Source organism: Grampus griseus (assembly GCF_964374135.1).
Source record: "Grampus griseus genome assembly, chromosome: 7".
Lineage (NCBI taxonomy): Eukaryota > Metazoa > Chordata > Mammalia > Artiodactyla > Delphinidae > Grampus > Grampus griseus.
The window spans coordinates 22,400,928-22,426,973 of record NC_139001.1 but is presented as its reverse complement, the minus strand read 5'-3'; the positions used below and the strand labels follow the sequence as shown (position 1 = coordinate 22,426,973).

The 26,046-nt window shown below is 38.0% G+C and overlaps 1 protein-coding gene across 1 annotated transcript in view; it reads right to left on the bottom strand.

Moving 5' to 3' along the window:
• Positions 1-26,046, bottom strand: part of BARD1 (BRCA1 associated RING domain 1) — a gene marked incomplete at both ends in the record, with an annotated part of 75,471 nt that overhangs the window by 7,651 nt on the left and 41,774 nt on the right. Inside the window, 3 exons of the mRNA XM_082658764.1 lie at positions 11,166-11,258; positions 11,843-11,975; positions 17,955-18,063. Coding sequence (XP_082514890.1) covers positions 11,166-11,258; positions 11,843-11,975; positions 17,955-18,063 — 335 coding nt within the window. The remainder of the gene's footprint in view (positions 1-11,165; positions 11,259-11,842; positions 11,976-17,954; positions 18,064-26,046) is intronic.

The following is a 26,046-nucleotide window of genomic DNA, read 5'->3' as shown; positions in this document are numbered from 1 at the left end:
TCCCTGTACATATTCACACATTTATATATTGACAGTGAAGATATAATTGTTTTATGTTCTTTAAAAAATTTAAACAAACTTGTTTTTTCATATTCAGTCCTACTAATTATCATATAAAAATAAAATTTTTTTCAGAAAACACCTTTAAGCATTCCAGAATGTTCTCAATTTTCTCATATTCCGGTTATTCCCCCCTACTTCTTGTTATAAGAAATAACAATGCAAATAGTTTTTTTTCTTTCTTTTGTATTACTTGCTTGGAGTATATTCTCAGAAGTAGGACTATTATATCAACAGATGTTAATTTTTTTTTATTCTTAGACAATCTTTGTAAAATATTTCTCTAAGCATGAAGTTGCCTAATCAATCTTAGCTGACAGAAATGCTTTGGTATATTTATTTTTTGATAATTAGCAAAATATGACTAGTAAAAACTACCTGTATTTTTAAAATTCCACAGCTCACTCAACATCAATTTGAAGAAATAAATTTTAACAGAAAAGTATAAATTTATTAATCTGATTATGAAGCTATTTATAAAATGATGATATAATGATTGCCTCTTAGGATCAATCTTCCTCATCTAAAACAAAAACAAAGAAACACCGTATCTGGCCCTTTCTCTCTTCACAGACACAAGTCCAGTGCAAAATGTCTGGCACATTCCCACAGCAATTCCCTTAGGTGCTAAGGCCTTTCAGAACTTCTATAGCAGCAATTTTATTTAAACTTAGATGAGAGTGGGGAAGAGGAAGAGATTATGAAAGAAAAGAGGACAACCATTTGCTCTCCCCATCACAATGAGATGAGAAATGAAGAGGCAGAATTAAATTTTTTTTTAAAAAAGGTTAGGCTAGATGAGATTTTGAAAGCAGTGTACTGAAAGAACACGTCAGTAAAATACATTTTCACTTTCTGAAGGCTAGTTTACATCCTTAGGATGCAATTCCACTTTTTTCATTCTCTAAGAGATGAATAAAATGGCATATTTATATATCTTCTAATCTTCATTCTAGTCACCTCTTTCATTACCAAAATTCACCCTGTATGGGGATGGTTATTAGTTGCCTGTGAGGAATTAGCACCAAAACTAGGACTAAAGCAGAATCTCAGGCACAAATTTAACCTTGAAGAAGGAACTTTCCTAGCTGTATCTCCCGTTTCTGTAAAATAAAGATAAATACCATTTGATAAAATATCTGTAAAATAAATACGATGAGACAGAATGGCTAGTACAATAGTATAATTATGCCCTATTCTTAGAATGTTCATTCAAAGTTCATTAACTATGACACTGTAAGATGCTCTCTCTCTATATATAATATAAAGAAATAAAAGATATGGACCAATTAAGACAAAATAAGTTTCAACAGAAGCCTTCCAATAGTTAAATTTGGATCCAATAGATCCAGACTGTTTTGTGTAATTCTTTTTGTTAATTTGTTTAAATTTGCTTAAGTTTTTAAATAAGACAGTTCTCTGCAGAGAAAGTTTAGATGAAATTTCCTCTTTAATCTACCTGGTTTGTGGAAAATGCCATAAAACGTTGATACTAAACTTTCTATATAGTTCAGCCAGTAAAGCTTCTGTCTACCAGGCAAGCTGGTGGATAACCTCAAACACAAGATCTAGTTTTAATAAGTCATAAATCTTTATGATTAATTTTGAAAGCTTTGGTCCACCACATCTTTCCTTAATATAGATGGTTTTCAACTATTTTTGAATAGCTGTGAACATTTTTTTAAAAATCACACTAAGTTGCCTGACATTAAGAACAACACAGAGACTTCTGGGAAGATGGCGGAAAAGTAAGACACGGAGATCACCTTCCTCCCCACAGATACACCAGAAATACATCTACACGTGGAACAACTCCTACAGAACACCTACTGAATGTTGGCAGAAGACCTCAGGCCTCCCAAAAGGCAAGAAACTCCCCCACGTACCTGGGTAGGGCAAAAGAAAAAAGAAAAAACAGAGACAAAAGAATAGGGATGGGACCTGCACCAGTGGGAGGGAGCTGTGAAGGAGGAAAGGTTTCCACACACTAGGAAGCCCCTTCGCGGGCGGAGACTGCGGGTGGCGGAGGGGGAAGCTTCGGAGCCGCGGGGGAGAGCACAGCAACGGGTGCAGGGGGCAAAGCGGAGAGATTCCCGCACAGAGGATCGGTGCCAACTGGCACTCACCAGCCCGAGAGGCTTGTCTGCTCACTCGCCGGGCCGGGCAGGCCTGGGAGCTGAGGCTCGGGCTTTGGTTGGAGCACCGGGAGAGGACTGGGGTTGGCGGCATGAACACAGCCTGCAGGAGGTGACTGTGCCATGGATGGCCGGGAGGGAGTCCGGGGAAAAGTCTGGACCTGCCGAATAGGCAAGAGACTTTTTCTTCCCTCCTTGTTTCCTGGTGCGCGAGGAGAGGAGATTCAGAGCATTGCTTAAAGGAGCTCCAGAGACGGGCGCGAGCCGCGGCTAAAAGTGCGGACCCCAGAGACAGGCATGAGACGGTAAGGCTGCTGCTGCCACCACCAAGAAGCCTGTGTGCGAGCACAGGTTACTATCCACACCCCCCTTCCGGGGAGCCTGTGCAGCCCGCCACTGCCAGGGTCCCGGGATCCAGGGACAACTTCCCCGAGAGAACGCACGGCGCGCCTCAGGCTACTGCAACGTCATGCTGGCCTCTGCCGCCGCAGGCCCGCCCTGCACTCCGTGCCCCCTATCCCCCGCCTGAGTGAGCCAGAGTCCCCGAATCAGCGGCTCCTTTAACCCCGTCCTGTCTGAGCAAAGAACAAACGCCCTCCAGCGACCTACACGCAGAGGCAGGGCCAAATCCAAAGCTGAGCCCCTGGGAGCTGTGAGAACAAAGAAGAGAAAGGGAAATCTCTCCCAGCAGCCTCAGAAACAGCGGATTAAAGCTCCACAATCAACTTGATGTACCCTGCATCTGTGGAATACATGAATAGACAACGAGTCATCCCAAATTAAGGAGGTGGACTTTGAGAGCAAGATTTATGATTTTTTTCCATTTTCCTCTTTTTGTGAGGGTGTAAGTGTATGCTTCTCTGTGAGATTTTGTCTGTATAGCTTTGCTTCCACCATTTGTCCCAGGATTCTATCCGTCCGTTTTTGTTTGTTTGTTTTTTTCTCTTAATAATTATTTTTTTATTTAAATAACTTTATTATATTTTATCTTATTTTATTTTACTTTATCTTATCTTTCTTTTTTTCCTTCCTTCCCTGCTTCTTTCCCTCCTTCCTTCCCTCCCTCCCTCCCTTCTTTCTTTCTTTCTTTCTTCCTTCCTTGCTTCCTTGCTTCCTTCCTTTCTACTTCTACTAATACTTTCTTTCTAATTTTTCTTCTCAGACATGTGGATGAAAGGCTCTTGGTGCTGCAGCCAGGAGTCAGTGCTTTGCCTCTGAGGTGGGAGAGCCAACTTCAGGACACTGGTCCACAAGAGACCTCCCAGCTCCACATAATACCAAACGGCGAAAATCTCCGAGAGATCTCCATCTCAACACCAGCACTCAGCTTCACTCAACGACCAGCAAGCTACAGTGCTGGACATCCTATGCCAAACAACTAGCAAGACAGGAACACAACCCCACCCATTAGCAGAGAGGCTGCCCAAAATCATAGTAAGTCCACAGACACCCCAAAACACACCACAGGATGTGGACCTGCCCACCAGAAAGACAAGATCCAGCCTCATCCACCAGAACACAGGCACTAGTCCCCTCCACCAGGAAACCTACACAACCCACTGAACCAACCTTACCCACTGGGGACAGACACCAAAAACAACGGGAACTACGAACCTGCAGCCTGAAAAAAGGAGACCCCAAACACAGTAAGATAAGCAAAATGAGAAGACAGAAAAACACACAGCAGATGAAGGAGCAAGATAAAAACCCACCAGACCTAACAAATGAAGAAGAAACAGGCAGTCTACCTGAAAAAGAATTCACAATAATGACAGTAAAGATGATCCAAAATCTTGGAAATAGAATAGACAAAATGCAAGAAACATTTAACAAGGACCTAGAAGAACTAAAGATAAACAACGATGAACAACACAATAAAAGAAATTAAAAATACTCTAGCAGAATAACTGAGGCAGAAGAACGGATAAGTGACCTGGAAGATAAAATAGTGGAAATAACTACTGCAGGGCAGAACAAAGAAAAAAGAATGAAAAGAACTGAGGACAGTCTCAGAGACCTCTGGGACAACATTAAACGCACCAACATTTGAATTATAGGGGTTCCAGAAGAAGAAGAGAAAAAGAAAGGGACTGAGAAAATATTTGAAGAGATTATAGTTGAAAACTTCCCTAATATGGGAAAGGAAATAGTTAAACAAGTCCAGGAAGCACAGAGAGTCCCATACAGGATAAATCCAAGGAGAAATACGCCAAGACACATATTAATCAAACTGTCAAAAATTAAATACAAAGAAAACATATTAAAAGCAGCAAGGGAAAAACAACAAATAACACACAGTGGAATCCCCGTAAGGTTAACAGCTGATCTTTCAGCAGAAACTCTGCAAGCCAGAAGGGACTGGCAGGACATATTTAAAGTGATGAAGGAGAAAAACCTGCATCCAAGATTACTCTACCCAGCAAGGATCTCATTCAGATTTGATGGAGAAATTAAAACCTTTACAGACAAGCAAAAGCTGAGAGAGTTCAGCACCACCAAACCAGCTCTACAACAACTGATAAAGGAACTTCTCTAGGCAAGAAACACAAGAGAAGGAAAAGACCTATAATAACGAACCCAAAACAAATAAGAAAATGGGAATAGGAACATACATATCTATAATTACCTTAAATGTAAATGGACTAAATGCTCCCACCAAAAGACACAGATTGGCTGAATGGATACAAAAACAAGACCCACATATTTCCTGTCTCCAAGAGACCCACTTCAGACCTAGAGACACATACAGACTGAAAGTAAGGGGATGGAAAAAGATATATCATGCAAATGGAAACCAAAAGAAAGCTGGAGTAGCAATTCTTATATCAGACAAAATAGACTTTAAAATAAAGACTATTAGAAGAGACAAAGAAGGACACTACATAATGATCAAGGGATTGATCAAAGAAGAAGATATAACAATTGTAAATATTTATGCACCCAACATAGGAGCACCTCAATACATAAGACAAATACTAACAGCCATAAAAGGGGAAATCGACAGTAACACATTCATAGTAGGGGACTTTAACACCCCACTTTCACCAATGGACAGATCATCCAAAATGAAAATAAATAAGGAAGCACAAGCTTTAAATGATACGTTAAACAAGATGGACTTAATTGATATTTATAGGACATTCCATCCAAAAACAACAGAATACATATTTTTCTCTACTGCTCATGGAACATTCTCCAGGATAGATCATATATTGGGTCACAAATCAAGCCTTGGTAACTTTCAGAAAATTGAAATTGTATCAAGTATCTTTTCCAACCACAACGCTATGAGACTAGATATCAATTACAGGAAAAGATATGTAAAAAATACAAACACATGGAGGCTAAACAATACACTACTTAATAACGAAGTGATCACTGAAGAAATCAAAGAGGAAATAAAAAAATACCTAGAAGCAAATGACAATGGAGACACGAAGACCCAAAATCTATGGGATGCAGCAATAATAGTACTAAGAGGGAAGGTTATAGCAATACCATCCTATCTTAAGAAACAGGAAACATCTCGAATAAACAACCTAACCCTGCAACTAAAGCAATTAGAGAAAGAAGAACAAAAAAGCCCCAAGGTTAGCAGAAGGAAAGAAATAATAAAAATCAGATCAGAAATAAATGAAAAAGAAATGAAGGAAATTACAGCAAAGATCAATAAAACTAAAAGCTGGTTCTTTGAAAGGATAAACAAAATTGATAAACCATTAGCCAGACTCATCAAGAAAAAAAGGGAGAAGACTCAAATCAATAGAATTAGAAATGAAAAAGGAGAAGTAACAACTGACACTGCAGAAATACAAAAGATCATGAGAGATTACTACAAGCAACTCTATGCCAACAAAATGGACAACCTGGAAGAAATGGACAAATTCTTAGAAATGCACAAGCCGCCAAGACTGAATCAGGAAGAAATAGAAAATATGAACAGACCAATCACAAGCACTGATATTGAAACTGTGATTAAAAATCTTCCAACAGACAAAAGCCCAGGACCAGATGGCTTCACAGGCGAATTCTATCAAACATTTAGAGAAGAGCTAACACCTATCCTTCTCAAACTCTTCCAAAGTATAGTAGAGGGAGGAACACTCCCAAAGTCATTCTACGAGGCCACCATCACCCTGATACCAAAACCAGACAAGGATGTCACAAAGAAAGAAAACTACAGGCCAATATCACTGATGAACATAGATGCAAAAATCCTCAACAAAATACTAGCAAACAGAATCCAACAGCACATTAAAAGGATCATACACCATGATCAAGTGGGGTTTATCCCAGGAATGCAAGGATTCTTCAATATATGCAAATCAATCAACGTGATACACCATATTAACAAAGTTAAGGAGAAAAACCATATGATCATCTCAATAGATGCAGAGAAAACTTTCGACAAAATTCCACACCCATTTATGATAAAAATCCTGCAGAAAGTAGGCATAGAGGAAACTTTCCTCAACATAATAAAGGCCATATATGACAAACCCACAGCCAACATTGTCCTCAATGGTGAAAAACTGAAAGCATTTCCACTAAGATCAGGAACAAGACAAGGTTGCCCACTCTCACCACTCTTATTCAACATAGTTTTGGAAGTTTTAGACACAGCAATCAGAGAAGAAAAGGAAATAAAAGGAATCCAAATCAGAAAAGAAGTAAAGCTGTCACTATTTGCAGATAACATGATACTATACATAGACAATCCTAAAGATGCTACGAGAAAAATACTAGAGCTAATCAATGAATTTGGTAAAGTAGCAGGATACAAAATTAATGCACAGAAATCTCTGGCATTCCTATACACTAATGATGAAAAATCTGAAAGTGAAATCAAGAAAACACTCCCATTAACCACTGCAACAAAAAGAATAAAATATCTAGGAATAAACCTACCTAAGGAGACAAAAGACCTGTATGCAGAAAATTATAAGACACTGATGAAAGAAATTAAAGATGATACAAATAGATGGAGAGATATACCATGTTCTTGGATTGGAAGAATCAACATTGTGAAAATGACTCTACTACCCAAAGCAATCTACAGATTCAATGCAATCCCTATCAAACTACACTGGCATTTTTCACAGAAGTAGAACAAAAAATTTCACAATTTGTATGGAAACACAAAAGACCCTGAATAGCCAAAGCAATCTTGAGAATGAAAAATGGAGCTGGAGGAATCAGGCTCCCTGACTTCAGACTATACCACAAAGCTACAGTAATCAAGACAGTATGGTACTGGCACAAAAACAGAAAGATAGATCAATGGAACCGGATAGAAAGCCCAGAGATAAACCCACGCACATATGGTCACCTTATCTTTGATAAAGGAGGCAGGAATATACAGTGGAGAAAGGACAGCCTCTTCAACAAGTGGTGCTGGGAAAACTGGACAGGCACATGTAAAAGTATGAGATTAGATCATAACACCATACACAAAAAAAAGCTCAAAATGGATTAAAGACCTAAATGTAAGACCGGACACTATAAAACTCTTAGAGGAATATATAGGCAGGACACTCTATGACATAAATCACAGCAAGATCCTTTTTGACCCACCTCCTAGAGAAACGGAAATAAAAACAAAAATAAACAAATGGGACCTAATGAAACTTCAAAGCTTTTTCACAGCAAAGGAAACCATAAACAAGACCAAAAGACAACCCTCAGAATGGGAGAAAATATTTGCAAATGAAGCAACTGACAATGGATCAATCTCCAAAATTTATAAGCAGCTCATGCAGCTTAATAACAAAATAACAAACAACCCAATACAAAAATGGGCAGAAGACCTAAATAGACATTTCTCCAAAGAAGATATACAGACTGCCAACAAACACATGAAAGAATGCTCAACATCACTAATCATTAGAGAAATGCAAATCAAAACTACAATGAGATATCATCTCACACCAGTCAGAATGGCCATCAACAAAAAATCTAGAAACAATAAATGCTGGAGAGGGTGTGGAGAAAAGGAAACCCTCTTGCACTGTTGGTGGGAATGTAAATTGATACAGCCACTGTGGAGAACAGTATGGAGGTTCCTTAAAAAACTACAAATAGAGCTACCATATCACCCAGCAATCCCACTACTGGGCATATACCCTGAGAAAACCATAATTCAAAAAGAGTCATGTACGAAAATGTTCATTGCAGCTCTATTTACAGTAGCCCGGAGATGGAAACAAGTGTCCATCATCGGATGAATGGATAAAGAAGATGTGGCACATATATACAATGGAATATTACTCAGCCATAAAAAGAAACGAAATTGAGCTATTTGTAATGAGGTGGATAGACCTAGAGTCTGTCATACTGAGTGAAGTAAGTCAGAAAGAGAGAGACTAATACCGTATGCTAACACATATATATGGAATTTAAGGGAAAAAAATGTCAAGAAAAACCTAGGGGTAAAACAGGAATAAAGACACAGACCTACTAGAGAATGGACTTGAGGATATGGGGAGGGGGAAGGGTAAGCTGTGACAAAGCGAGAGAGAGGCATGGATATATATACACTACCAAAGGTAAGGTAGATAGCTAGTGGGAAGCAGCCGCATAGCACAGGGAGATCAGATTGGTGCTTTGTGACCGCCTGGAGGGGTGGGATAAGGAGGGTGGGAGGGAGGGAGACGCAAGAGGGAAGAGATATGGGAACATATGTATATATATATAACTGATTCATTTTGTTGTAAAGCAGAAACTAACACACCATTGTAAAGCAATTATACTCCAATAAAGATGTTTAAAAAAGAAAGAAAGAAAGAAAGAATAACACAGAAACCATAGAAAAATGTATTAGGATAGAAAGTATTTGAGGGTTCTTGCTTTCTTTTTATAAACCCAGCGGCTATTTAAAGTAATTGTCTCAAACTCTAAACCTATTTCTCAAACCTATTTGAACTTTGTATTAGACAATATGGGGATATGAACTTCAGTAAGAGATTCCATCCATCTTTTATCCTAAAAGAACGATTGACATTAGAGTATATTATTCACTACTGTGAAAATCACCAAGCAGCACGCTATTAGGTCAGCTTGAATCCATCAGTGATTCTATAAAAATGACATGACCAAGCCACTAAAGTGACAAAACTTCCCTTTCTTAAAGAAGGCAGATATTTGGAAATGAATCATGTAGTCTGTATACACAGATGCAAGTCTGGCAAATTCACAAGAACTAGACTTACTGGGTAAGTGGTAAATGTCTTAATATTCAAAATTTCACATGGCTTCTTTATTACTGAGACCTTATTATTATGAAAATCCATTCCTTCCTATAACCACAGGCAAGGTTTCTGGCACAAGTTCAGTACAAAAACATCTATAATCATGGATCCATTTTAAGTCATTTTTTAAAATACTGAGGCCCAATAAGACTTGCCCCTTGATTAGAAAGGGAAATGAAAGTTCAAAAATAAGAGACATAAAGAGAAACTTTTTTTTCTATGTAAATGGCCAATCAGTCCAATTGTTTATCATACTTGTTTAACTGGTTGACTGGCAGAGTCTAGTAACAGATATTGTCGAGAACAGATAGAGTAGCATTACTAGTCACAGCCAACTCAGACCAAATCAGTGGAGACTACCATCACAAGAAAAGTGGTAGCTGTATTTTATAAAGACGTGAATATCAGTTGCTAAAAGGAAACTTTTTTACAAACCAAGTTAATTTCAAACAACAGATTAAATTAATAATATAAAGATTTTGATTAAATCAAGCATCTCTGCCATAAAACCTTCAAAACACAAAGCTATAAAACAAAAGATTTTTCAAAACTAATCCATCATTTGCTTTTTAAAAGGAAAGGTTCATTAAAAATACTCACTATTCTTTTTTAAATTTTTAATTTGAAATAATTATAGATTCACAGGTGGTTGCAAAGAAACATACAGGGAGGTTCCATGCACCCTGTCTCCAATGTTAACATCTTACACAACGATAGCACAATTATCAAAAGCAAGAATTTGACACCAGTACAATCCAAAGAACTTATTCAGATTTCATCAATTATACATGCTCTCTTTTGTGTGTATGTGTGCACACATGCGCACGTACACCTGACATTTAATCACATGTGTAGACTGTGTAACATAACTACCACTAGGATCAAGATACTCAACTGCATCATAACAAGATTCCCTGTGTACCCCCTTTATAGCCATTATTCTTTTATAAACAATTAGTTAGCAAAAAAGATCATTTCACTGTCCTACATTAGCCGTCATATCACAAGTAGATACTTTAGTGACTGAGGAGTAGAAAATAACCTTGCATGAGCTTTCTTTTTATTTTGTTAAGTCCTAGGTGAATCCAAGGTTAAGAAAAACAAACAAGTGAGAGCTGGGAAGGCGAGAGGCAGCTCCAAAGGTAGTGGTGTTTGACTACGTAACTAGAAAGGGGTAATGGGGACACATTTTCATCAGAGGTTTAGAGACTACCTAGTGTATTCGCCCCAAACGAGGTAGTACAGCGCCGTCTAAATTGCCAAACAGCTTGCTAAAATATACCATATTAGCTAAGAGAGCAAAGGAGAGTTATACAGTTAAGTTTTTAGGAATCAAAAAGGGAAAGCAACAAACTACTTTCATTTCATAGTTGTATATTTAAAACATGCATTTATTAAGTTAAATATATCACGTAACAGTAATACAGATTGTTTAAGCTTACAGGTCTATTACATAATCCATTTACTCTTAATTAAAATAGCTGGTACTGCAGAATAAAAGATTTTGAAACATACTTGTGGATATTTACTAAGAACATCTAAATGATACCATTAATATGAGACGCTTTTTCAAAATGCAGTGACTAGCCAGAGGTAAAAAAAAAATTAGCATAAGGTCCTTAAATAATCATTGGCAGTAGTGTATTATAAAAATGAAATTAGTCAATTTCATTTTATTTCATTACTTAATTCCTTTTGTAATTCTCCCAAATCCAATACTTACATTCAAATTTTAGGATCCAGCAACCACTGAGAATCCCAAGCATACATTTCAGGGTGCTTTGAACTGTATCACCAGGAACAATGACATGAGTTACTGGAAAACAAAAAAAGCAATAAGAGAAACAGAAATATAAACCGAAATAGTTTTTTAACCAGTCTGCTTTTTATAACCAGTTAGTCTACATTTTATAAACTTATACCTGAATTTTCTTGAAAGGCAACAATTTTTATACTTAGGTATAAGACTTCTTTTATTTAGTTTCATTCTCTATTCTGGCTACCAACATGAAAAACCAGATCATAAACCATGTATCTTAAAGCCACAGTAGCCAACACAAATTTTTCTTTTCTATTTCAAATTATAACTAAGGAAGTAAAGCATTACGCTGCATTACAATTTATTTGTCATTAGCAAACTCATAAAGTTGCTCTGATGTATTGTTCTGTCTTAAAATAGGTGCAAAGCTTTAAACTTTATATTTCCTAACTAAATTAAGACTTGTAAGTAAGTAGTTTATAACTGTAAAACCATTTTAGAATTATTACCAGATTCAAAGTATATAGTCAGATCCCAATGGTTAAAACATATAAATTATCAAAGGGAGCAGGGAGCTCTACAATGGAATTACCCATTTAAAAATTTCTTCAACCAAAAATAAATAAATAAATAATCCTCACCTGTACTGTCAAACTCAGCACATTTTTTAGCCTTAAGAATTGCTGCAAGCTCACTGAGCATTTGCTGTTGTTCTGAAGAAAGTCCACTGCCTATAAGTACAAGAGGCCCATCCCTGCGCTGACCAGTGTTTACCTGTCAATGGAAGAGGAGATGCCAGTGTTAAAAACATTTAAAGATTAGAGAAAAATTAAACTGACTTTCAATTGATAGAAGCTTGGATTTCATTCCTTAGTTTATCTAGTAATTTCCCAAAATTTCCATTGAACCTTAATGCTCAATGCATTTGAATAACTGTTTTCCTATTTCTTTACCCCCTTCTCCCAATAAAACACTACTTGGGCTAGCTGTCTATACCCAGAATGTCTTGTTTCCTTGATTCTACTTTTTTTTAATAAATTTATTTTATTTATTTGTTTTTGGCTGCATTGGGTCTTCCTTGATGCGCGGGGGCTTCCTCTAGTTGCAGCGAGCGGGGGGCTACTCTTTACTGCAGTACGCATGCTTCTCATTGCGGTGGCTTCTCTTGTTGCGGAGCACGGGCTCTAGGCGCGTGGGTTTCAGTAGTTGCGGTGCGCGGGCTCAGTAGTTGCGGCTCATGGGCTCTAGAATGCAGGCTCAGTAGCTGTGGCGCACAAGCTCAGTTGCTCTGCACGGCATGTGGGATCTTCCCGGACCAGGGATCGAACCTGTGTCCTCTGCACTGGCAGGCGGATTCTTAACCACTGTGCCACTAGGAAGTCCCTCCTTGATGCTAAATTGGGTCTCTCTAGGGTTTTACAACTTCATTCTGTCACCAGTAAGCACTCCCCCCTTTTTTAAAGTAACCCAAAATACCCACTTAAAATGATCAATTCTCTATCTCCCCCCCCCACTAACTTATTCCAATAGAGTTAAACTCAACTTGGTCTTTTTAATTTAAACTGAGATTACATAAAAAATTAAAGAAAACTAAGACTTCTAGAACAGCACTGATCTCAAAGACAGAAAACAAAATTTTAACACTATAACAGTTACCTCTCAAAACCAAGAAAGTGAAAACAGACAAAGGAATACCAAAGTTACATCAGACCCACCAACAGTAGTAAGTCAATGCAGCTTATGAAAAGGGAAGTGATCTAACAAAGACTAATATTTTCATTTTAATAGAAAGACTTAGAACTTACAGAAGACAAAAAAGACAAGAATAAAAAGGAGGCACCAATGGACACCATTAAAGATTAGACATGAAAGATTCAAAGAAGCAACGGGACAGTGTTTTCAATAGCAGCCAACAGAAATTTAATAAATGAAATTGGAGTGAGAGTTAGCCAAAAGCTACCTGATAGAAAAGCAATGACCCAGCAGATAAGAAAGAAAACGTAAATCAGGACTACTGTATTACAAGATAAAAAGCCAAACATAATATTTTAATTTTCAAACACCATACAAAGGGTCCTCCTAAATGTATGAGTGTATATGTATTCTGGACATCTGGGCTCTCAAAAGTTCCACAGAACATAAGTGAAACACTGCAGGTATAATTACCAGTATAGTTCAGCAAGTAGATTGGAGAAAACTGATATTTAAATATTCATTTCACATATCTGAGTAGTGATACCAATTTATCCAGTCTGATGCTGTACAATATTACACATAAATTGTTGGCTACAACTGTAAACAGACTGATCTCAATAATTTATTCACTCAAAATACATTAAGTAAGATTCTACTATGTATTTAAGTGTGTATTGTAGACATTTTTAAAAAGATTTCTATAAAAAGTTTTTTTAATGGCAATATTCAACACTTAAAAGTTTGGCTTACTGAATTACTTCTTTCTCTAAGGTTCAAGTTGCAAAGGTTTTCCTGGATATGCTGTGCACACACCACACACATACTGACATCACATTTCTGTCCACTTACCTTTCCTATTCACTAAATTATAAGATGAGGTAACCATGCCTAACCTAAACACTGTAAACACTCCGTAAGATGAAAATAGTTGTCTACTTTATCAATCATGCAATTGCTATACAATGATAATATTAAAAAACAGCATTTCAAATATTCTTGTCAGTTATACAAATAAGTGCCATAAAATAGCTCTGAACGGAACACATTACTTTTCAATTTATATAACTCCACTTCAGCTAAAGTAGTTCTCTGCACGAAATAACAAATGAAAGGATATCAATTCTAAATATAGCATATGATACTATTTCCACCAACCTCAGGAAAGCACCAAAGTGGGTCAAGCATTTTCCTATCCAGTTTCTAAATTAGAATAAAAAATAGAAACTGGCACTAATTTTTCATAGTTAAGGAAAACTCTTTAAAAAATGAATAAAATTGGGCTTCCCTGGTGGCGCAGTGGTTGAGAGTCCGCCTGCCGATACAGGGGACACGGGTTCGTGCCCCGGTCCGGGAAGATCCCACATGCCGCGGAGTGGCTGGGCCCGTGAGCCATGGCCGCTGAGCCTGTGCGTCCAGAGCCTGTGCTCCGCAGCAGGAGAGGCCACAACAGTGAGAGGCCCATGTACCGCATATAAAAAAAAAAAAGAATAAAATAAAGCAAACAGCTATCAAAGCCACATGTCTGATATGGGGTGGGAGGTGGGAGTGGGGAAGGCATCTGATTTGAGAGTAAGCAGATGTCTCAGAACCAGGAGGTTCAAAAGATGTTCAGAAAACATCCAAAAGTTTCAATACTCTGCTTTTAGAGAGATTAGATATTATGTACACTGGCATTAAATACACTTTTATTTAAGGAATAATTAGATATGAAACTTTTTCTTAGAAAAATTAGTTATTCTGAATTTATCCAAATTAATGAGTTTATCAGTAACAGGACCTGAAAAACTATACAAGGAGTCTAAGGGAGTGAGGAAGCATATGCCATGTGTACATCTGGCTCCCTACATTTGTTCCTGGTGGAGAAAACAGCTCATGCTAAGGACCTGAAATGGGACCGTGTTTGGGGGTATTCAAGAAACAGCAAGGTAGCCTGTGTGGCTGAAAAAGATGAGTGAAAGGGAGTCTGATAGTGGCTGGGAAGCAGATCCCAGAGCTTGATTTTAATGAGTACGCGTAAAGAGACAACCCTTTCAGGGGCTTCCCAGGTGGCGCAGTGGTTGAGAGTCTGCCTGCTGATTCAGGGGACACGGGTTCGTGCCCTGGTCCGGGAGGATCCCACATGCCGCGGAGTGGCTGGGCCCGTGAGCCATGGCCGCTGAGCCTGTGCGTTCGGAGCCTGTGCTCCGCAACGGGACAGGCCACAGCAGTGAGAGGCCCGCGTACCGCGGGGAAAAAAAAAAAAAAAAAGAAACAACCCTTTCAACTTAAGGACATTTTACCATTCATTGTCATTTCCTTAGCCAACGATCTACCATTAAGATAGCAAATAACGATATTCACAGGCTATGTCCATGTGACATGAAGAAAGTATAGGTTTCTTACATTTAATAAAAACAGGATCGTAATTGGATAGCTGAATTAAAAGGAAGATTGCCACTCTCAGATTCCGATAATACCATAAAGATATCTTTATTTTTGACATATCTAAAATAATCCTTTCCCAGATTTTACATAAAAGAAACATTGGCAAATGACAACTTATTTATGTTCTGCCAGCAGAGTTCAAGTCCAAATGAATAAAGTGCCAATTTATAGTTAAGTACGATGGGACTGAATGAATACTGACCTAAGATTTAAGAAATTTAAGTTCTAATTGATCCATTAAAAAAGTTTTTTTTTTCCCTATGGCTGGTTAACCCTGGGCAAATCACACTACATCTCAGTTTTCTCATTTATAAAATGAGGAAATTAAACTGCTAATTTCTAGGTCTTCCAATTCTATAGATGGGGCACACTTAAAAGGCTTAAGTCTAGAGCAGGACATTAAGAGTTTTCAAAGTATAAGGGTAACCAGCCTGTGACAGCACCTATGACCACCTCAAATTATAAACACTTTCGGTGACCTCCTTATCTTAAACAATGGGGTCAATCACTATTCCACTGCCCTCACTAGACAAGAAGTCTTCTCTGAACAGTTCTAGATCTCAGCTCATCCTTTTCTCTCATTTTCCCCCATCTGAGCAGTTGCTAAGATACAGTGCGTCCACCATCCCTGTCTCTCTAAAAGCCCTCATCTCCTCTCCACACACCTCCTCCTTCCCCCACCACTTGTAGTTCCAGTCCTCACCATTTCACTCCCACTTCAATAGCCTCCTAACCAGTCTTCAGTCCCGGCCTGCCCCCAACTACCCCCTGCAGAGTCCCATTCCACTTAGAGACACGCTGAAGGCGCCCCACTAACTGGGGAATAAAGTCTAAACTCCTCCACAGGGAACTCAAGGTCTTTCACAACCTCTTTACCTCCAACTGCTCTTTAACACACCTCATGCTCCTCTAACACTGAACTCTAGTTTCTCAAATTTCTAAGTTCCTTCGTGTCTCTGTTTCTCTGACCAGCTGTCCCTTAGATTTGTCCTGCCATCCCTGCTTCGTACACCTGATTGCAGCAAGCAATCAAAAGCCATTCCTCACTCCCTCCACACTAAGAGAATCCTAATTTTGTTCAGACACCCACTCTTCAAGGACTGACCCTATCTTCAACCGTGATGTATGCCAAAAACAATTGTGTGACCAGTCCTGACCAGTAAGACATAAAGGGCAAGTCCACTGGAAGGCTTCTGGGAAAGGTTTTGGTCCTAACGCTGGACACTGTCACATCTGGAATTGTGGCAATTATCCTGCAGCCACTAGGAGGGAGATTAGTGAGGACAAAGCCACCAAGCGGAGGATGGCGAAGTAGAACAACAGAAATAATTTGGGTCTTTGGTGCAGCCACGTAATTGCTAAACTAACCAAATTAAGAGCTATCCTATATTGGGATTATCGTTACATAAGATAATATGCTGTCTTTAAGCATTTGCGTGAACGTTTTCGTTATGTGCAGCCACTAGCACTCTATTAGATACCCTGTTAAAAGTTGTACCTTTAAAGGCTTACTTAAACACCTTGTCACCTTCTCTTCTGATCCCTCCTAAAGTCAGCTTCTTCCTTCATGATTCTACTGTACATTTTCTATGGCATGTATTACAAATTCACTGCAGTGTGTAATAATTTTTTTTACATCCATATTCCCCACTAAACTAGAGGTTCCTAAGGAACAGGCATTCTTTCCACAAGGCAGTAAATAGCACCACCATCTTCTCCACTATTAATTCTACTCCTTCTCCACACTTTGTATGTAATCCATCCAAAAGTTCTGGTGGCATTAACTCAAAAATACATACTAATCTCATTACTTCTCATAATCTCCACTGCTGTTACCTTAATCCAGGACGGTATCTTTCTCCTGTCACAAAGAAACAGTCCTAAGTAATCTCCCTGCTTCCACTCTTGCTGCCACACCATGTTTCTTGATTAGAAAGCAGCTAGAGTGAACTTTCTAAAGCATAAATCAAATCATACCATTCCTTGCTTTAAATCCTATCAATGGTTTCCCATTACTCTTAGACATGCCCTATTCACTAGCAATAATGACCCTCTCTCTAATCTTCAAATACACCAGGGTCATCCACTGAAGGGCCTACATACTTGCTGTTCCCTCTGTTTGGACACTTGTCCTCCAGACATTCACCTGGATGCCCGCTCATCGTCATTCAGGTTTCAGACCAAGTATCGGTTCTTTAAAGGCCCTCCTCGATGACCCAGCTAAAACAGTGCCTTTTTTGGAGCCCCCATTCTCCACTCTGTTACACTCTACAAGATCTGCTTCAAAGCACTCATTTATAAGTTTCCGAAATTATTTTATTAGTTTACATATTTACAGTCTTTTTCTTTCCTAGATCTCACTAGAATGTAAGCTTCTTGAGAATAAGAGTTCTATCAGTCATATTTATTGCTGTATGAGTGCTGCCTAAAATATAGAGGGGGCAGGTTAATAAATATTTGTTGATTTATTCTGATTATGTCTTTGAACTTGAATTCACAATAGCTACTACACAGAAAGTGCTCAATAATTGGTGAATAAAAGCAGTTTGCTAACTGGAAATTTTGTCATTATGTTTGTTTTATAACTGATTTCAATAAAATACATAAATTTCCCAAAGCTAAAACCATACTCACTACTGAACAATGGCTAGTTGATGATGATTCATTCTTCTCTGGTAGCAGCAACAGCGATTTCATATTTTCACTGTCTGTATAATCCACAGGCCGCAGACCAAATATGTTACTGGTAAAATAAGTGCAGATGGGTTTAAGTAAATAAAATGTGTGATTTGATTCTTAACTAAATGAATAAACTAGTGGAACAACTTTTTCAACTTCCTTAATAATATACAATTTTTACTAAAATAAATGACTCAAGAATTCACATAAGGCATAAGGATCAAGTACCACAAGCTGCTGAATAGAAAAAAGATATAAAACTTCAATTTGACACCAGACCTTTATAGGGAGTATTTCTAACTGAATTTATTGTTACTTACACATGAAGTTTTTCACAACTCTGTATTCTTGTGTATTCATATTCATATTTTAAAATATAGCTTCATAATCATTAATCACTATGGGGTGAGATGCTTTCAAATGCAAGTAAAAGTCATTTACTGTAGCTATTATAGGCTCCATAGTCTATATAAACAAATACAGAAATTAGATAAATTCACAAGATAGGAATTTAGATCCACTAGAAGGAAAACTATGCCACATGACAAACAATTTAATAAAGTAGTAAACAGGGCACTTTTTAAATTAATTTTACTATGTATGTACACTATAATCTACAATAATCACAGCCATCACAGAGCAAACTGACGTGCTACAGAGAACATGGTGACGCAGAATTCCCAGCATGCGCTAATTCACGAGTCACAGAATATTATACTGGAAGAGACCTCAGAAACATGGTACAATGGTTATTTCATAGATTAGAAAACAGAGAGAAAGGTTCCAATGACTTGACAAGGTCACATTTTCCTTCCATTCATTCCAACAATATTCCATATTGCCCATGACTAGTCTTCCAATCATAAATTGTTAAAACTATAGCACCATGTCTATTATTCCACTTCTTTACATATGGTTTCAAAATGATTTTAATTTATTATACCATGGAAGAAAAATTTTCTAAAATGAACATTTCTTTTAAAATTTTCTGTTTTTTTAATATTACATGGTATCTATATAATGGTCATTAATGTTCATGTAAAAAAATGCAGTGTGGGGGCTTCCCTGGTGACGCAGTGGTTGAGAGTCCGCCTGCCGATGCAGGGGACACGGGTTCGTGCCCCGGTCCGGGAAGATCCCACATGCCGCAGAGCGGCTGGGCCCGTAAGCCATGGCCACTGAGCCTGCGCGTCTGGAGCCTGTGCTCCCGTAAGAACCAATGAGATATAAGGTCTGCACAGAGCTCAGTGGGGCAAAAGCAGAGGAAAGAAAATAGGAAGAACTTAAAAGCCTGGTGAAGCTGCTTATATGTGAAAGGAGAAAGAATAAAAGGAGGTACAGAAGTAGAATGAGTCTCCCAGCAGAGAGTAGCGAAGGCCTTGTGCGAAGGCGTTGAAGTGAGCTAGTGTGGCAAATGAGAAACACCAAAAAATTTAAAAACAAAGAGAAGAGCAAGAAAGACAGAAGAGAAGAAGGAGGAGAAAGACAGAGAGAGAAGAGAGAGAATGCACAGAAGAATGGGGTGTTCTGGAAATGTAAGCTGTGACCAGAAACAAAAAGGATGGTACTGAAGAGGTAGACTGTCTCCTTAGGGCACAAGAAACCCTGAACAGCTCCCTAGACGGTTGTAAGCAGAAGGGATATCATCAATAGAGCAGGGTAGCTAAGAGCTAGAGTTACACAATCAGACGGCCTGAATTTAGATTCCAGCTCTGCCACTCAATAGTTGTATGACTTTAGAGGTATTTAACCTCCTATGTCTCTGTTTCCTCATCCGTAAAATGAGAATACAACCTACTTCGTCAGATTAATATATGAATTAATGTATATGTAAGGACCAAATGAATTAATGTATCAAAAGCACTTAAAACAGTGCCTGGCAGATAGTAAGTGCTCAATAATTGCTTGCTATTAATATTAACAGACTGGCATTTTGGGGGAGACAGATACAAAATGAAGATTATAGGAACATAAGTTACATCTCCAGTGTTGACCTCTTCTCTTTATTTTCTCCAATTTTATGACATACTTCATGTATGCTTTGTAATGACAATTTAGATATACACTAAAGGGAAGGACAGAAACCTGGTTTCTTAGCAACATTAAAATAGGAGTAGATTTATGTTTTCCTATATGGTACAACATAAAAGATAAAAAGTATGAACGTACAATGTAAAGATAAAAAGTATAAACTAGATGACTCTGAAAAGTCCTTTCCTCACTAGGATTCTTTTTAATCACTAAGGCTAATAAAAAGGAAGTTTAACACTTCAGCTTTTTTTCAGGAGTTTAACATTTTGGCTTTACCCCAAAGGTAGAGTTCAGAATATAGTATAGCACTTCAATGTCCTCTTCCCCTCAAGAATGATAGAATAGACACCCACCTACAACTGTGCCCAAGATGAGTTTTACCACCAGTAGAAGGGGAGAAGGAGAGATGGGCAAATTTAAACTTGCACTTGCACATACAGATCATTCAATCCCAAACACACACGCAAAAAGGTTTTTTTACTAACGCTAAACCTATCATGCATGACAGAATACCAAGATGGTCCATGATGAAATCCTTTATGAACAACTATGAAATTGCAAACATAGATTTTAAGTTTTCAAGTCACTTGAATTGTGGTGAAGCAAGAAAAAGCAGAGAAATTCAAAAGAGCAACATGTTTTTTTAAAAGCTATAAAACATAAATTATCTGTTACATATTAATTTTTTAAACATTAACTAGGGCAGTGGAATAATTAGTAAGTCCAATGGTCTATATACTATTTTCTAATTAAGAATTCTACCTCCTTGCAAGGAAAACTCTGTTAATAGCAGACCAAGTAACAAATCCTAAACTCTGTATTTCTGTTAAAAAAAAAAAAAAAAAAGCATATGATATTCTCCAAACACTCAAAATAGTTCTGATGTGACTGGAATAGCTTTGGTTTTAAGTTCACACTGGGATGCACAGAAGGCAGTGCAGATGGATAGCCAACGAGGTTTTGAACAGTTATCAATAAAAATATTCTTGAGCAACAAAGAAGTATAGAAGATATGAACCTTATTCTCACATCTGAAGTTAATATAGAACAAATTTTCCTTCTTAGGTAATGGACTCTCATTTTAGTCCTTAAGAAGTAAATTTCTCATGCAAAACACAAGTAAATTCAGAGTTAAATGAATTAACACTGTATTCAAATGTAAGAGGCATTTAAAAAACGCCAAAGTTTGCACAGCAAAAGCTCAAAGCACATAAGAAAGTACTCCAAGCAAAATGTGACTTTAAGAAAACAGTAAAGTATTAGAATATTAAAATTAAATCAAAATAAAAGATAAAGTCAGAAGTACACATATGGCCTCAGATAAAACTATAAAATAGGTAAACTTTGTATTATAGTCCACAGGGACGATTTCAGAATAAATTTAATGGGATAACAAAAAGTCCGTTTCTCTTTAGTTCCTGCACTCTATTATTAATACATTAGTATTTCAGAGTGATAACAACTAGTAACCAAATTAAGAGAGATCTCCAAATATTATACAGTATGAAAGTTATCAAAATAAATAATGTTATATCAGGTTGGAGACAAGGGACAGGGGATGGAAAACAGGAGGCAGGGTGGGAATTATTTCTGTAAGATACTCCATTCACATCCCCCAGACCAGAGAAGGTGGAAAGCATCCTGATTATTTTTAAGAAGCTGTAAGTATGATTTTCATATCAAAATCTGAGGGCAAAAAATGAAACCTAAAAACCAAACCATTCTAACTTACACCTATAGATGCAAAAGTCTTAAATAAAACCCTAGCAAACTAATATAAAGTATTTGTTTAAAGAATAACACAATACACTAAGTCAAGTTTATCCCAGGCATGTAACATGGTATAATATTTTAAAATATGTTAATGACATCAACAGGCAAAAAGTCTAAGATCATCTCAAAATCACTTAATAAAATAAAATAGTCTTGTTTAAAAATGGTAAAATAACTGGGAGGAAGATTTTTTTCTTTAATTGAAGTATAGTTGATTTACAATGTTGTGCTGTTTTCTGGTATATAGCAAAGTGATTCAGTTATACATACATATATACACATATATATATATTTTTTCATACTCTTTTCCACCATGGTTTATTATAGGATATTGAATACAGTTCCCTGTGCTATACAGTAGGACTTTGTTGCTTATCTATTTTATTTATAGTGGTTTGTATCTGTTAATCCCAAACTCCTAATTTATCCCTCCCCCATCCCCTTTCCCCTTTGGTAACTATAAGTTTGTTTTCTATGTCTGTGGGTCTGTTTCAGTTTTGTAAATAAGTTCATTTGCATCATATTTTAGCTTCCATATAAAAGTGATATTATATGGTATTTGTCTTTCTCTGACTTATTTCACTTAGTATGATAATCTCTAGGTCCATCCATGTTGCTGCAAATGGCATTATTTCATTCTTTTTCATGGCTGAGTAATATTCCATTGTATTTATACGTATACCACCTCTTCTTTATCAATTCCTGTCAATGGACGTTTAGGTTGATTCCATGTCTTGGCTATTGTAAGCAGTGCTGCAATGAACATCAGGGTGCATGCAGCCTTTCAAATTATGGTTTTCTCCAGGTGTATGCCCAGGAGTGGGATTCCTGGATTATATGGCAGCTCTATTTTTAGTTTTTTAAGGAGTCTCCATACTGTTTTCCATAGCAGCTGCACCAATTTACATTCCTATCAACAGTGTAGGAGGGTTCCCTTTTCTCTACACCCTCTCCAGCATTTATTACTTGTAGACTTTTTGATGGTGGCCATTCTGACTAGTGTGAGGTGGCAGGTACCTCACTGTGGTTTTGATCTGCATTTCTCTAATAATTAGTGATATGGGTATCTTTTCATGTGCCTGTTGGCCATCTGTATGAGAAGATCTTTATTTTTAATATTGATTTTAATAGTGACTTATAAACCTACAATCACTATTTTTTAAAAATGAGAATAAAACAAGCATGCCAACTATCAATATTATTTTATAATATTGTTCTGGAAACTGTGACAAAGGCAGTAAGAAATAAAAGTTAATAAATGACCATTAAATCCTTCAAATTAGGTGTTGGCTAGGTATAAGAGAAACACACTAAAATCAACAGCTTTCCTCTATACCAGGAATAACAAGTTTTATTTATTAACAGAATATCCACTTCACCAGGGCAACAAAAGGCTCAAATACCTAGGAAAATCTCAATAAATAGTTAGTTCCATGTGTATACAAACACACATATATAAAATAGATTAAAAACTTGACTAAGATGTATAACAGAAGACTTAAACAAACAGAGAAACATACCATGGTCCTGAGTGAGAAATCAACTTTATTAATTATCTATACACTTACCCAATTTTAATCAAAATCATAATAGGATATTCTTGAAACTTAACATAGTAAACCAAACTTCATGTGAAGGAATAAATTGATAAAAACAGCCAATTCCCCCTCCACCCCCCACTGCTACTGTCACGACTTTAATTCAGACTCTCATCACTTGTACCCTAGATTATTGGACACACCTCTTCACTGAACTTCCTGCCCAGTGTGAAGGTGAAAGTTTTCAACTTAAAATTTGAACTCTAGGGCTTCCCTGGTGGCACAGTGGTTGGGAGTCCGCCTGCCGATGCAGGGGACGCGGGTTCATGCTCTGGTCCGGGAAGATCCCACATGCCGCGGAGCGGCTGGGCCCGTGAGCCATGGCCGCTGAGCCTGCGCGTCCAGAGCCTGTGCTCCGCAACGGGAGAGGCCACAGCAGTGAGAGGCCCGCGTACCGCAAAAAAAAAAAAAAAAAATTGAACTCTTTAGCACACAAGGCCTTTCACTGCTTCTGCCCACCTTCTCTGGCCTCTCATCTCATCCTCCTCCCTCCCTTCATTCCAGTCTTGTATCAGCTCCTAGAAGTGAACCAACAAGCAGTCTGGCCGTAGTACCTTAGCACCCATCATCCTCTCTCTGAAAAGCCCATCCTCCTATTCTTTTTCTTCAAATTCAGCTGAAGTGCTACTTCCTCTAGAAAGCCTTTCATGGCATCCTCTAGTCATATTTCTAGCCCCTACCCTGGATTTTCACAGAATCTTGGGGCATTGAGCTATGAAGGCCTGTATCATACTGTTCTGTAACCACTAATATAACTGTCTGTTCCCTCCTACTAGAATACAAGTAGCAGGTAAAACAACTGGGGAGGTTTAAGAAGTAAAGGGAGTGATGGAGAAGAGAATGAGAAAACCTAACAGCATTTCATTGGAAACCCAGGAAAAGAAGGCATCTAAGTAGAAAGAAGACTTCAACTTTGAGATAATAAAGATTGCCAAAATGTCTGTTCTAGAGCTAAAGAATGCCATTTAGAAATTTAGAATAAGCAAAAGAACCCTACTTATCTACAACTTCAATTAGTCAAAGTACCAAGCCCTAAAGAAGGAAAGATAAAAGAATAGTTTTTGCCCTTTCTTCTACTACTTTCTTCTACTCTAAGAGTAGGGAGAAGGTCTCTACTCTTCTCCCAGGGATGGAAAGAGTCTAGTCCTGGTTATTGAGAAAAGAGATACATTAAGAGTAACAGAAAGGGCTTCCCTGGTGGTGCAGTGGTTGAGAGTCCACCTGCCGATGCAGGGGACACAGGTTCGTGCCCCGGTCCGGGAGGATCCCACATGCCGCGGACCGGCTAGGCCCGTGGGCCATGGCCGCTGAGCCTGCGCGTCCAGAGCCTGCGCGTCCAGAGCCTGTGCTCTGCGACGGGAGAGGCCCACATACTGCAAAAAAAAAAGAGTAACAGAGAAAAAAAGAAAAGCGTGTTTGCCAACTCAGAGTCTGGAGTCTGAGATATTAATGGCTTAAAAGGAACAAGAACTTCAGGCAAAAAAAAAGAGTAGTAAGAACCCTAAAACCTTAAAATGCCAAGGCTGGAGGAATTACTTTGGGAAATTATTTTGTGATCCCACAAAAGGTAACATGGGTGCCTAATGGGCAAGACACTAACAATTCTGCTCAGGGAGCACATATCATTTACTCTGGCATCTACCAGGAACCCATTCTACCGGCCTAGACAAGGTGCAGCTTACGGAAACTTAGTTTTAGACATTCTCTTCACAATTATAGTCAAGTTGGGAGCAGAAGGAAGCAATTCCTATTTTCAGCTCATCAGCCCCTTTTATCAAGAGAGGAAAAAATATACCGTCTTTTTATGCATTCGAACACTTACTAATTCACTCTACAAATAAATGTGGGTACAGACTACGTTAGGCACTCGGCAGGGCCTGGGAGAGCAGGCACGATCCCTGGTACCTAGAGCATACTACCTAATGAGAAGATAGTAAGAGGCAGGTGCACTACCACCTCTGGTCTATGACTGAGAGGAAGCGTCACATACAGACAAAGGATTCGGGAAAGCCAGCCAGAAAGAAATGATACCTAAGATGAAACCAAAAGAATGAGAAACTGACCACCAAAAACGAATACTCCAGACAAAGAGAAAGTATATTTAAAGGTTAGGAAGCAAAACAGCTTGGCACGTTTTAAGGAAATAAAAATTTAGAAATGCTAGTGCAAAAAAAAGGCTGAAGGAGAAGGGGGACAGGAGGAACTGTGGAGAGACGGGTCTGGAAGGATGAGGAGAGCCAGACCATCTGGGGCCCTACAAACCATGTTCTAAAGTCTGACTTTTATTTTAAAAACATTAAGAGGTGCCAGTGAAGGGTTTTAAGCAAGTAAGTCATTTGACCAGAATTGCATATTTTTAAAGTTCTTGGGCTGCTTTATGAAAAGTAATCTGAAAAGGAAACCAGTTAGTAAATGGCAAAGCCAATCGCGTCAACAACAACTACCACAAAATAAAACAGAAAGCAGAAAACACAGAAAATACTTAAGTATAATGACCAGTAGTCCACAAAATAAGGATGTTTAGAAACAGCTCCCAACCTGTTATACCCTAGATTAAATTGACTCTTGCATTTGCCCTATAGTTGCCTTACTATCCTCTATCCAACATCATTCCCAACTTCTGTCACCAAATAAACCTTCCTTCC